The sequence below is a fragment of the Pan troglodytes genome, chromosome 7, assembly GCF_028858775.2.
Source record: "Pan troglodytes isolate AG18354 chromosome 7, NHGRI_mPanTro3-v2.0_pri, whole genome shotgun sequence".
Classification (NCBI taxonomy): Eukaryota; Metazoa; Chordata; class Mammalia; order Primates; family Hominidae; genus Pan; species Pan troglodytes.
Genome location: NC_072405.2, coordinates 102,309,513 through 102,323,470, shown reverse-complemented (window position 1 = coordinate 102,323,470; position 13,958 = coordinate 102,309,513). Strand labels below are relative to the sequence as shown.

The 13,958-nt window shown below is 42.0% G+C and overlaps 1 protein-coding gene across 6 annotated transcripts in view; it reads left to right on the top strand.

Annotated features, from left to right (window-relative positions):
* Positions 1–1,695: 1,695 nt before the first annotated feature.
* Positions 1,696–13,958, top strand: part of RUNX1T1 (RUNX1 partner transcriptional co-repressor 1) — a 143,013-nt gene continuing 130,750 nt past the window's right edge. Inside the window, exons 1-2 of one of the 6 annotated variants that reach the window (XM_003311832.6) lie at positions 9,023–9,315; positions 9,491–9,634. In XM_003311832.6, the coding sequence (XP_003311880.1) occupies positions 9,195–9,315; positions 9,491–9,634 (265 nt within the window). In that variant the 5' untranslated portion in view covers positions 9,023–9,194. Of the gene's footprint in view, positions 1,785–9,022; positions 9,316–9,393; positions 9,635–13,958 lie in introns of those variants that run through there. The other 5 variants (XM_063817306.1, XM_528188.7, XM_003311835.7 and 2 more) reach the window with 5 other exon arrangements.

Genomic DNA, 13,958 nt, shown 5'->3' with positions numbered 1-13,958 from the left:
ATTATAATTCATTAGACAAATGTCCCAAGGAGAGGGGAGAATGTACAATGAGTGTTTTCTGGAAATGAATTGCTAAAAATTAGTAGAGTCTGAAAAGACTTCAGAATTGGAAGCTCCAGCTGGGTTTAAAAGGATGGGGGAAGGGATTTTACTCACTATTAAATATTTGAAACACCACTTCAGAAAATAAAACCCACAAATGTCTCATCAGTTCTTAACTGCATCAGACCGACTCAGACTCTATCTGATGCCTTTTTTTCCTTTGTAAAAATGAGATTTTAAAACACGTATTCAGGACATCTTACATTGATTTAGGCTAGTTGGAGAAAACATGGTTCAGAGTAGGATTTCAAATAGTTCCACTAAATACAATAACATTTGCAGTCAGGGTACCGTTCCATAGTAATTTTAAAAGATTTCATTTTACTTATCATTGCAAGCCATTATCTGATCATATTTGACCTACATATTAATATTTTCATTATTATTCAAGCCCTTTTTGGCTCTGTACAAATTGTCAGTCCTCTTCACCGAGATTATTTATTTACTCTGGAAATATCTGGAATTCTTTCACCCTATCTTTTCCTCCAGGACTACCCCCCACACTGCCCCCAAGTATTGATATTAATGTCTGGGGGAGGGGGACACATCTAACAAAAACCTGAGATAGAAAGCCGTCCCTCTTAATGGTATACTATGGGAGAAGTAGAAAAACAAAGGGAATAAAAGAAAATGATAATTGTTTTCTCTAAGGCTATTATCTAATGCGAAAGCAAATAGTCAGTCTGGAAATCAGCTAACAGAAGGGGATTAGAGAGGAGATCTGAGAGTGGCTTGATTTCTAGCAGAGCTGTCTCTTCAGCCAGTGATGAGACACAGTCAGGGCAGCCGGGAGCGCTCCAGATGGCCGGGGAAAGTGGTCGTCTTGGGTTACTGCAGGGCACTCGGGCCGCCTGAGAGCTGGCGGCCCGGGAAGGCATCATTAGGGAGCCAACCCCACGTCCAGCCTGCATGGGAGAGGGCGAGGCCGGGAGAGAGGCCGCCCGCCAGCCCGCGCGCCCTAGCGTGCCGGGCCTGCCCATTGTTAACATATACTTGACCTCCGTGACCCCTGCACAACACAGATGTCTCCCACCTCCACCTCCCCCCCGCCCCGCCGCGGGTCCTCCCCCCTGCACCTGGTAGCGGCCGCGCAGCCGCCTCCCTCCCGACCGGCCGCGGCGCCCCTGGCGCGAGCGTGCGCCGGAGCCGGCCTGATGCGGGCGCTCTCGGCGCACAGCGCGCGGCGCTCCTGCTCCCCGGCGGACGCCCGGCCGCCCTGCAGATAAATGCGTCGCCTTCCTCGAGAGTGAGCGAGGGCGGGCGAGGGAGACGCAGACGCCGCCTGTGACAGTGGCAATTCCCTGCGCCCCACATCACATTTGTCTGCCACAGCAGCAACAACAGAAAAGCGGAGGGAGGGAGGGAGGCGGGAGGAGGGGAGCAGAGCTCCGCAAGTCTTGGGCTCTGCGTGGAGGTTGCGTTTGGCTGGCGTCCCCGACCCCGGGCTTTTTGCACGGCAGCTCTCTCTGCGCAGCGCCGGGCGGCCGTAGTCGCCCCGCGGCGCGACTCCGCGGCCTCGTGGCGAGCGCGCGTGGGCAAGTGGCCGCGGACACTCTGGCCTCGCGAGGGAAGCCGCGCCGCGTCCTCGCCCCGTCGCCCCGCGGGCCGGCCGAGACGACGGGAAGTTTTATTTGCAGCTCGGAGCCTGTGGCGGATGGTGGGACTCTCCGGCCCTGTGCAGTGTAAGTGTCCGCGGGAGGGCTTGGCCGGCGGGCGGGCGGCGGGGACAGGCCCCTGACTGTTATTAATTACTGTTCCGATGACCGTCATCTTCGTTTGGATTATTCGACCGCGAGGCTCCAGGCTGTACTTGTCGCTCAATTAGGGTAGGACTACGCACCAGGGCAAAGAGGAACATCGCGGGTGACTCCGGTCTGCGATGACACTGAACTTCGCGGGTCAGCCGAGGATGCAGTTTTTACTATTATATTCCCCACACTGTCTTTTAAAAATAATTTTTCTTCCCTCTCCATAGTCACGGTATGCGAGCAGGAAGATGACGAGTGGGTTTCTCCCCCGACAAAACAACCGATCGAGGTGCCCACAGTTCTTTTGGCAGGTGGCCCTATGCCCGCATCGTGGGTTTTGTTCTTTTCCTTTCTTTCTTTTTTTTTTTTCTTTTCTTTTTCTGTAAACTGGAAGCAAAGACTTGTTTTGATGGTGGAAAACTTAGCCCTAAGGAGTAAAGAGGCGGGATCTTAACTTTGGGACCCGGCTGCAACTAGGGTGGGGGTTTGCTTAGAGGTACCCAGGCGCTCTGCGCCTGCCTGCGAACTTTCCCTGTTACTCCTGGCCGTTTGGGGTGCTGGACTGGGAAGCTCCTGGGTGAGCGGGCGGACGGCGGCTCCCGCCCGGGGCTGGTCCCGGGCTTCGCAGTCAGGGGCCGATGGGGAGAGTCGTCCCCGCCCGACCTCTGCGCGCTCTGGACTCAGCCGCCCCGGCCCTCCTGGGTGTTCCCGTCGCGGCCCCGACTCGGTGCCCGCTTCTTCTGAGTGGGGAGCACAACCTTTGTGCCCTGTAGCTCCCGCCCGAAGGGGTCCAGACTTGGAGCCACGTCCGGATAATTCCTTTCGTTTTCCAGAAACCTCTCTGGTGAAGCCCCCGGGCCAGTGGAGACGCGCTCCAGGGCCCGCCGCTCACCGCCCTCTTTGCGAACCTGAAAGGACCGGGTTGGTTGGCGCACCCAGACCTCTTTCCCGGGGGGGACCTGGCGCTGACTGGGGTGCTTTGAGCAAATACGGCTAGGTCAGCACAAGGCGCTCAGATCCATTTTTTGAAACGTGCTATTTTTTATTTTTTGTAAGGGCGGTCAACCCTTGGAAAAGTTTGAGTACTATGATTCCGGGAAGTAGGATGTGAGCCACAACTGTTACTAAAAATAGCCGCCTTCCCTCCCCCTCTCCCCCAAAAGGCCTTTCAGTTTGGAGGATTTGGCTGGGCGGCCGTGCAGCCCATGGTCTCATTCCTTGCAAAGCGTAACGGAGAAACCCTTGAAGACTGGGCACCACAAATTCCACCGTGCCCTAGCCTGGCTGCTGCTTCCTGGGGGAATCTGCAGAAGGTCGCTTTAAGGAATAGCTAGGATTCCCGTGGAGGAGGTCCTGCAGAATAGTGCCCGAGGCCAGAGCGAGGGAGTGAAGACCAGGAGAGCTGGAGAGGCCACTCCAGACAAACTTCATGTGCTTAATGTAACTCTGAGGCCCCTTGAATCTTTAACTTCGCTTTTCTTAATTAATCTGCCCAGAGCCTGTATATAAATGGCTGTCCGCAGCTGCTGCAGATTGATTTATCTCCTGATAAAGGTCAGGTTTCTGACCAAAGCATTCCTTATACCTTCTGTGTGAACTGAAATGTGTTTTACAGGGATTTTTTTCCCTCTCCTAGTCTCCTTTTCAACATCTGTACCATTTTTAAGTGCACTCAGTAGCTTTTATTATCATTGCCCTCCTTTGCATAGAACAGGAGTGGAACTGGGTCTGTGCCCAGTGAGTCCACACTCCCTAGAATACAAATTGACCAGCTTCTCTGTGATAAACGGTTTGTTAGTGTTGGGGGCCTCCTTTTAGTTTATGGCAGCGTTTGCCTTGACCATGTGAGTATTCTGTTGTGCCCAGTTTCTCCTGTCACACAATTCTTTAGAAAAGGTCACCAAACACCATTGTTTCTTAAACTAACATAGCCCCAACCTGAGTGTTTATGTCAGCTGTGATGTGTATACACAGAAGCAAATTTATAATTCTGTGGATTTCCCCCTCTTTTATCCTTAAAGTCTAGTTTGTAATATTATTGTGATTTTCAGATAATAAAGATAGGGTTATTTGATTTCATTTTCGTTTTTTTCCTTTACTGATTTTTTTGTTTGTTTGTTTCAGAGAAGTCTGACAATCTCACCCAATAGTAATCAGGGAATCTTGGTTTGATCCGGGCTTTTTTTGCAGCCAGGATGGATGCTGAAGAAGTTGAAGTCCATTATTTCTTGTGCTGTGTTCAGCATTTTATATTTTGTTGGTTTATTATTTTAAAAGATGAAATTCCAACAAAACAACCAATCAGTCTTATACTGGGTGCATAAAAACGGACTTTTTTAATACTGGGGTTAACTTTTTATTAAATATTTTTGTTCAGTCATTAATAATTTTATTATAAACTAGATAGCAGTGACTTTATTTGAAAAGCTAAATATTGCATGGGAGAATTTCAATACTCAGTTTCTCCAGTGTCCAGTTTATACCTAATAAAAGCAGTGGAGAAAACAGTCTATTTTTTCTTTTATGTTTGTACAACTCAAAGCAGACTAGAAGTCTTTGAAATGATATTTTCCTTTGTGGACTTAGTCTCTGTGGTCCGTTAATACCTGCTAATAATTTGTGTTAAAATGATCTTTAAAAGGTCCTTTCTAATAAAAATCATTCTATGTGCAATACAATACATTGCACTATTAAATTGCAAGGACAGTATTTTTGCAGCTATGGGACTGCAGCTTTTTAATATTTGCACAATTTTCTTTTCCTGAGAGGAGTAAAATATTGCTCTTGATGTTAGTATTTGATGATGTGCTCTCCCATTGAGGTGTTAGTCTAAATATTTGTAGATAAAAGAGCACTTCATAAATTGCGAAGAACTACACAAATTTAAGGTGCCATTATAATTTATTTTATTGTCAAATCGAACCGTAGCCAAAAAATCTTGCATTTCTTTAAACACTGAAAAAGGATCACAAGAAAGAAATGCTTCCAATAGGAATGCTGGTCAGTGGTTGTCAGTTTAGGACATTCTTCACTGTCAAATCCTGTTTCTCACTTCTTTGATATGAACATCAGCTGACAGGCACTGAATGCAAAGCCTTCTTCACTGAGGTTTTATGCAGGCAACATAGCCCTTCATAGCAAAGCAGTCTGAAAAATTGGCACCTGCAGGATTTGCATGTGAAAAAAACGGAGTCAGTTGCATTTTGCCGGAGTCTATTACTGTAAGTTATGTAAGTTCAGTGAGAAAGGGTATTTATTTGTTGCTGTTTGGGCATTTAAAGGTTCTTTGTTTTATGGACACCTTATTCATCATATAGTGATCCACAGACTTTATTGATAGCAGAAGCAGGGAGAAGTGAGCTCTGGCTTTATAGAAGTTATTTATTATGGAATGGAGTTGCTTTTAACCGTGTGCTTGCAGAGTGCACTTACATTCATAGTTAATTTTTAAGATGTGCCTTGAAAGAATGAACTCATTCAACTTTGAGAATAATCTATCAGAAGTTAAATGCATAAAACTAAGTTAACATATCCTTTGAAAATAAGGATTTTAATTTCTACATGTTAATAACAACTTAAAATCTATAAGAAAAAAATTTATTCTTTTTCTAAATTCAAGAAAAATGTTGTCTCCCCCAACTTGTTAAATTATGTTTGCCTTTTAAAAATCAAATTTGACTCTATTTATGCAAAATAACAAATATTCAATCAACTAAAACACCTCTGTGAACCTAAGTATTATCTGTCAGTGGGAACATTTTATCCAGAATAAGCTATTTATTATTATCTAGAGACACCTTCCAACTTCACTTTTTTTCCACAGCCATTAATATAAGAGTTCCTAAATAATGTTTAAAGAACAGTGAACATTTTATTAAAGCAAACATTAGTTCAGTTTAATGGAGGTAATTGTAAGTGATAAGACAGAGCAGGTTATCTCTGTGTTGTTTAAACAGAAGGAGCTACTTTGCACCATTTCCAGTAGCCATCTGTAGAAGAGAAGGGTTTGCACCTGTCTGTCCAGACTAATTATAGATTAGGGCCAAAGAAATGAAATTCGAGGAGGTTTTCAGCTAATGAAATCCATACTGATTTTATTGTAAATGCGTTTTATGTAAAGAGGGTGATGGTTGAGTTCTGAGTGAATAAATCGCTATGTAGCTGCTAGGCACTTCGTTTTGAAGCACAATTCTGCTGCATTAACCTTTGATATTAAAAAAAAGACAAACAACTTAGACATGGATGTTAGCCTTTGTTTGGCATCCATAGCTACAATTTAGTGAGCAGCAGTGAGGTTCAGTGTGCAATTTAGAAATGTGCTGTATAAAGCAGCTTAAACATTAAGAATATTATGATATCCTGAAATGCAGATGAAGTAGAAGGTAGGTTCTGTTTTAGCTTATGCATATAAAACACTGGAAAATTGGAAAGGCTTTTTCTTTTTCCTGCATTTCAGCTTTGTATCCATGAGAAATTAAAGCAAAATGAGTGAAGAATGCATTCTGCAATAAAAGGTCACATGAATGTCTACCACATCTGTTTATAGTAATTATGAACATAATTAACATAAGAATTACAAATGAAATAATGACAAGCTGAGCAATGAGATATTATGCCATAATGGTCATATGTTGGAATTCTCACATTATAGCACACTAGAATTCACATACTCAAAGAAAGAAAGAAAATGCTAGATTTTTATCTGAATTAATGCTTCAAAACTTATCTGCCTGGGGCAGATGGACTTCTTCCTTTTATAGGAAGGTAACCTATTATTAAGAAAAGAACTAGTTGAAATTAAGATTTCTAGTCTCTAGCCTGGACTTTAAGACAGCTGTGATTATAGAAACCACTTTCTGTTTTACACTTCTTCTGTGATTATACTTCTTGATTATTGTATTGCTGTTTTTTTTTTTTCTTTTAATTGAAAGCTTTGCAGCAAAGTGTTTGCTTTGGAAGAGAGTCATGGATTCTTCCCATTTGAGAATTGGTTGATCTTTTCTATAACTGTGAGCCAAAAGTCAATGAACAAACAAGGTACTAATAGAAATACTGTGCATTTACAAAATAAGACCACTGGCAGATTAGCTTTTGAACAGATTTCTTTATGCCTCTAGTATTTGGGATGCCCCTTAAAAAAAGCAAACCTTTTCTGGGTTTGAAAGCAATAGTAATGCAATTTTTTTTTTTTTAAATAGCATTTCTTAAAAGAGCATGTAATGGAAAAATCAGGGGGGCACTTGTAAATTCTATTTTTCTTCCTCTGGAGTTTTCTTGGATTTTTAGGTGTTTGTATGTAGTCTGTGTCCAAGCTGATCTAACTAAAATGCAATAAAGGGTGGGGGTATGTGTGGTTGCTTTCGGTTACTCTGAATGCATTTTTCTAGAATAGCTAGAGAAAAGGTGAAAGGTGACCTTTTATGAGAGCTAAAGTGATACGCTAGAAATCTGTTATTAAATTTAAAACATGTAAGAATGACAGATTTTCACCCATTTAAAGCTCACTGGATTTTGTAATGTAGCCAGCCAAGTGTTTTACTTCCTATCCTTGCACCCTTCTCTAACTATTGAACCTGGTCACTTTTTGAAGATTTATGGAGAAATATTACCTTGTTCTTGTCTCAGTGATACCATGAGGTTTTCCACATTATTGGATTACTGGAGGATTGTGGCAGACCCCTTTTTATCTGACATTCATTGCATGACAAGATTTTCACACATGCCCTTCCCCCACCTATGCCCAGCTTTTTTCACTTTGTGTTACCTATCAAATTTCTTTTAATTCTATTCTTGGGGTTGGAACATTGGTGTGTGTGTGTTTGGGTGGGGTGGGGGAGAGGGGGCGGTGCTCAACTATACATAAAACCGATTTTTGGCCAAGTGATTTGGAGGGGAGTGCCTGATTAAACAATGCTTCTCCTCATTTTCTAAAGGGCCTCTTAAAATATGGTTCCCTTAAAAGGCAGGGGCTAGTTCTCTTGCTATTGTTTTTTTTCTACTCACTAGCCTTACCCTTCATCCCCATTTTATTCCTTTCTAGGGAGACCCCATGCATAAACTATTTTATAACCTGAAGTTTCACAGCAGCTAGGGCTACAGTGCACACCATGAACAATTGTGTAGTTTATTGGCTCCTTCATTCTGAACTCACTCTTGATGCTGTAGTGAGAGCTTCTTAACCAAGCTTCAGTGCCTTGAAACACAGCACAACCAAATACTTCCCCTCCCCCAATAAAATAACCTCCTTTGCTGCATTATCTGCACTCCATTAAGGAGCTGATCAGATGTTCACATTGTCTGATGGGTGTATTTAAAAGTGAAAAGGGACTCCCAAGGGACTACTCAGGTGTGTCTCCTTCCTGACCCTGCTGGGGAGGGGGATGAACTCTGGACTGACGGACGAGCATTAGCCCTTGCTTGTTCTCTGATTGATTCTCTGGCTCTGGGTGGGTGAAGAGCCATGAGGCAGCTCAAGCCGAGATTGATTGCCTCAATTTCAGATTCCCACCTCCAAAATAGACTCTCAGATGCACACATAAGGAGCCTCCTCCCCCAACACAATTTCTGGAGGTGGAGCAGGTCTCTAAGAGTCACCTGTGGCTACCAATCACAAGTGTTCCTCCTTATCACAATGATGCTGGCTGCAGGAGTCTTCAGCTGGGACACGTTAGAGTTCAGGGACAGAAGCTATTTTATATCTCTGAGTGTGTGAATGTGCAGGGGCTGGAATTTAGGAGTATTGGGGTTAGCAAAGAAAGGGACAAGAACTCCGACTTGAGGTTGGTCTGGAAGGCTGCTTAACTGCTCTATAGACTCAGTAGGTTTGTTTTGCAAAATGTGGCTATTTGGATGGAGGTGAGATGGCGACTGTCTCCTTAGGCTCTGCCAAAAGAGAGCTCTTGATCCTCCTCTGACCTTGACAGAATCTCGAACATGTTCCAGCCTAGCCCTGGAGCAGGGAAATACAGTTTGCTGGATTCCTCCCTTCTTTGGGTGGTAGGGGCAGATTTGGGCATGCAGGCGACTTCTAGCCTGCCTCTCATTCCCAGATAGCCTTAGGGTAGCTCTCCCCCACTTTCTGGCCCCATCCTGGGGTCTGAGCCCCCGCCCCCTCCTCCATCCCTCCTTCCCTCCTGCCTGTGTCTCTCCTTCCCTCCTGCCTGTCCCTTTCTGTCTTCTCTCTCTCTCTCCCTCTCCCACTTTTCCTCCCTCTCCCGCTCCGTCTCACACGCACCCTCTGTTTATTTTCCTGCCTCCATCTGGGCCCTGCTGATATTGTAATCACCCTGATGCACGTTGGCTTCTCTCCTCTCCCTCCTGCGCTCACACACTCACTCACACACAATGTGCCATCCTGACAAGGCTTTTACTTCTGATAAGCTCCAATGTGTGTTTAATGAATACAAAGCCGCGGTCTGGGTGCCGCCTCGGCCGCGGCCGCTCTCCCGCGCTCCTTTGCCAGAAGGTAATCTCCGTGAACAGGGGAGGGAGGCGAGCAGGGAGGAAGGAGGGGTGGCCAGGAGGAAGGGGGGCGTGGGGAGGCGGCTTTTCTCTCTCCCTCTCTCCCTTTCCAAATGATTCAGAAGTCGATAAGACCAGGAGAAGTGAAGATGTAACATGTTATCTGTCGCTCCTCTTAGCTGGCGGAGAGAATTTACATTTAAAGATTAGCAGAGTGAGAAAGAGAAATCTGCCTTTTGTTGTGTGGGGTGAGGAGGAGGCATCTACCCCTGGCCTTGACGCTATCTCCCATCACCTCTGCTATCCAGACAGGACTCACCGAGGTGAGAATACCGGAGGGCCTTATCTTTAATTGGGTTTAGTTTTGCCAGTCTGAATAGGTTTAAAGAGACTCGATAAAGGGGGGAACAATAGATTATTTATTGACTGGACGCTGAAGCCTTTAGATGAAGAAGGGAGAGACAAAGCTGCTTAACAACTTGATTAGTTCATTTTTATTTTAAGGTGAGACTGTCTCTCTTTTGGTGGAAGGAAGGGCTAGAGAACTTTGGTGCAATTTGGATGACTTAAAATGTCTTATTTCCTCTCCCCTGACAACCCCCTACCCTTCTCAGCACCATGCACCTCCCTGATTTTAACAGGAGTTTCGTTTACCCCTTGCATTTAGGATTGATGAACTGAGAAAAGAGGGTAAAGGCTTTGGGATTGATCATTAATGTTTGGTTTTGTGTGACTTGTTTTAAATGCGTGATAAATTGATGCTGACGGTACTTGAATGAGTAAGAAAAGCAAATGAAGCCTACTTTTAATATGGAATTAGTTGACTTTATAGTATGGCTCAACTCAGCCTAGAGGAGAAAAAAAAATCACTACAAGTCTGTTAGGTAGATTTGTATTTTGGATTTGAACCATGAAATCTTTTGGTTGGAGCTAGTTTAAAAAAAGGAGAAAACATGTCTTATTGACTCACAAGTATTTGAAACATTGTAATATCAACTTTAGAAGGTTCTTAAAATGAAGAAAAGTGGAAAAGATGGTTGTTTTGCCTTCTACACATTGTCAAAATAGGTGTTTTCATAGATAGATAGATATGAGCCAGTAACTAAAAGCCTAATTAAAATTTGTTTAAAGCCAGGGGGGCATGTTTCCTTGTTGACAGCAGCAGATCGATTGGGTAAGACAATAGAGTCCCATTATTTTACTTCCATTGACTGAACATATTGACATTTCAGGTTTGCTGTTGCCTCAGTGAGCATGATGAAACACTGAAATTCACAGACCAACTGGCCAGAGTGGCACATATATTACTGTATGTCATTTCTGCCTTCAGGTTACCTTATCACCCAGACAGAATGGAAAAGGACAGCCTGGAATCTTTCAGAAAGGGTAGAGCTCTTTTGGCTAAGAAACTAGCAGATAGCATGTCTTAGGAACATCTTTAATTCTACCCCGAATTGGATGTTACAGAGAAATATGTGGAGCATGTTTAAAAATATGAAAAGCATGCTAGCCATAGATCTTGCATATTTTATATAGAAGGATACCCATTTTCAAGATTTACCTTTACCTGGAGTTATTTACAGTGAGTGGTCAGTCACTATTTAGGTGACCAGTTTGTTGCATGAGTGACATTCATTCTTTTCCAGTCTGGGGTACTGAAACAGCCAGGCACCTGCTAAATCTATATCTCATAAAATAATGTGTAAGTTCCCTTCAAAAATAGGGCCTGACTCTGACTTTTTGTTTCCAGTTTTCTTTTAGTGGGTGGAATACACTTGATCTTAGCCAAAAGGCCGAGAAGCAATAATGGGTTGAATACAAAGTGAGATGTATGTATTTTACACTCATGTGCATGCATAGACAATAACTTATATAGATTAATATGTGTATTTCAAGCAAAGGCAGATAAATACTAAGTATTTGTTATCTTGGTGTAATTTACCCTTTCACACATTTTGCATAGTCTTTAAATAACAAAACTAAGTATTAGGCAGACATTGAGTCAAAGAAATTTGAACCATACAGAGAGTGAATATGAAAAAAAAAAAAAACCAGAAGGGACTTAACATATTTTTATGTTAAAGAAATTTATGAAAATATAAATCTATTATGACTATGACTTATACATGACAATTGTTGCCATCAAGTAGGCAACTGATGCCCTTTACAGTGTTTAGAACAAAACTAGTCCTTTATACAATTTTCATGAAAATGTTAGGTTTCTATTTGATCAGCAGGTGCTGTTGAGATGAAAGCCATGTGTAAATTTTCAGAAGGCCGAAAGTGTCAATTCAGAAAAGGAAAGTGATAAGAGAAAATGCAATCAGTTTTCCTGTTTTCAATTTGTGCAGGATTTGAAGAGCTGTTTTGTTAAACTGCTACATCTGCTCCAATATGAATATTGAACTACTTCCACTAAAAATAACAACCTATAATTTGGAAGCTACTGCAGTCTTTTGTTAATGTGAGTGGGTTATTTAAAAACAAAAAAACAAAAAAATAAAAAAAAATTTTCTATTCTGACAATCTCTTGCCTAATGTGCATTTTCATTTGTTGGCACTTTTATCCTCAGCAGATAAATGGTAGTATGCAATTAAGACCTCATCTTGTTTGACTATAAAAGAGGTTTCCATAGGTGAAAATCCTGGTAATAAAAAGGGGTTCACACAAAACAAAATTTATTTTAAAATAACCTGTTTAAATACATGTATTGAAAATCAGATAGTTATTCCTTACATTCTCTAATACTACAATTTTTAACTTACTGCCGGACTATTGTAACAAAGTTAACACTGTTCTTGCATACTGAGCATTCCGAGATTTATTTTACCTTTAATATACCTGCAAATGTAAGTTTAAACTAATCAGGGATATTTTACTAATAGGGCTTTCAGAATAATCTTTTCCATGCTTAAATAAAATGATTAAATTATGCTTGAGTGCCTGCATACAAAAGCTTTAGCTTCTATAGTACTGCTAATCAAATAAGTTTTATGGACAGGGAAAGCACCACGTAGAGAAAAATTGGATGCATTTTACTAGTGACATTGCTAGGAAAGACATGTTCTTTTAAAATTATCTAATTTTAATTAAAAAGGAAACTCTTAAGATGTCTTAAATAATCATAATAAAAATAATACTGCGTCCTTATAACAAGAAAGTGAATGGCAACGCTATCCATATAAAACATGGGCAGAGAGAATTAAACTAGAAGGAAGGAAGACTGGTGAAATTTGGATGAGGTTCAATACTGACTCAACTTTGGATTGCAGTTTGGTGGACTTGTGGCTATAGTAATTTGTCTGGGGTGAGACCTGATCACTGCTGAGGATCAATTAGCTGAGTTTGTGGCTTCACATGTGAATTGCTAGACACACTCTTCACAGATAAACTCAAAATATTTCAAGAATGTATAAAGGGGAAGGCAGGCACAGTGACACCTTAGCATGTTTGATATTAACAAATGCAGTGTTTCTTCTAAAACACCAACTCAAAAGAAGAGGTAGTTTGAAGAACAATGTTGAATGTGAGTATTTGCAATTACATGTATGGAACCAACCAAAGAAGTATGCTTTTAAGGAATGCAGTTTCCAGTTTCAAGCCCAAAGAACAGTTCAGTATGGCATGTCATGCTGGCATATCTTAAAGAGAGCTGGGCATCATGTGGCTATTTCCTCCAATATAGCACCAGTTTCTGACACTTTTAAGAAAAGATGCTGAATCACATATCAGTGTACAAAAAGTTTATTCACAGACATAATCCCTTCACTTGGGATGTGATCTTCTAATGAGAGTTGTTTTTGAAGCCACGGTACCTTACATGACACCAACAGGGGAGATTCCTGTGCCTCTTTTTGAAATGTTCATACTTGATGAAATCATGTCCAGGCTCTTAAATCAGAACTACTGGTAAAGTAATGTCACATGGTTGATGTTTAAAGTGTAAGACCTGCTTGTTCGAAAGAGCTTAAAACTGTCAGTGTTGCCTACAACTACTAATATTTTCAAGGACCAAGAGATACCAACTTAAAATCATCTCCTTTAATAGTTCTAATTGTGATTACCTTTATAAAGTAATTCATGAAGGAATAAAGCAGGCATTTGTTTTGGTCGGTTTCATATCGATCAAGGCCTCTAAAGCAAATCACTATTTGGATGAATAGGGCCTTTAGAATATAGATCTTGTAGAAGAGGAATGCAGAGGGCACAAATGTGAAGTTTTCCCGTTGTGTCTCCAGCAATCTAAGCACCTCTAAGTGCCTTGGGGAATGTGATTGACTGGGTTCATTAATCTTTTAACACCTGGGGCACAGACACTTCTAAGTGTGCTCAGGGCTCTTGAGGGCTGCTACTTAGTTGTTGGTCTTGGGAGAGAGGAGAGGAATTGATAAATACTAGAGACCTACTATGAGCCTGTCCTTCACCAACCTTCACATACATTCTCATCACTGATTTTAAGTAATTGATTAACCAGTGTTTCACTTTCTTCATTTCAAAGAACTCCAGCCCATTGCTCTGAGACTCTTGCCATAGTTACTCTTCTGGCTTGATCTTTTGCCCCAATTTAGAAAATTGAGGTTTCTTTGTATTCCCCAAAGTTATGACTTACTTTGTGCCTGAGCTTTAGTAATTATTTAGGACCTTAT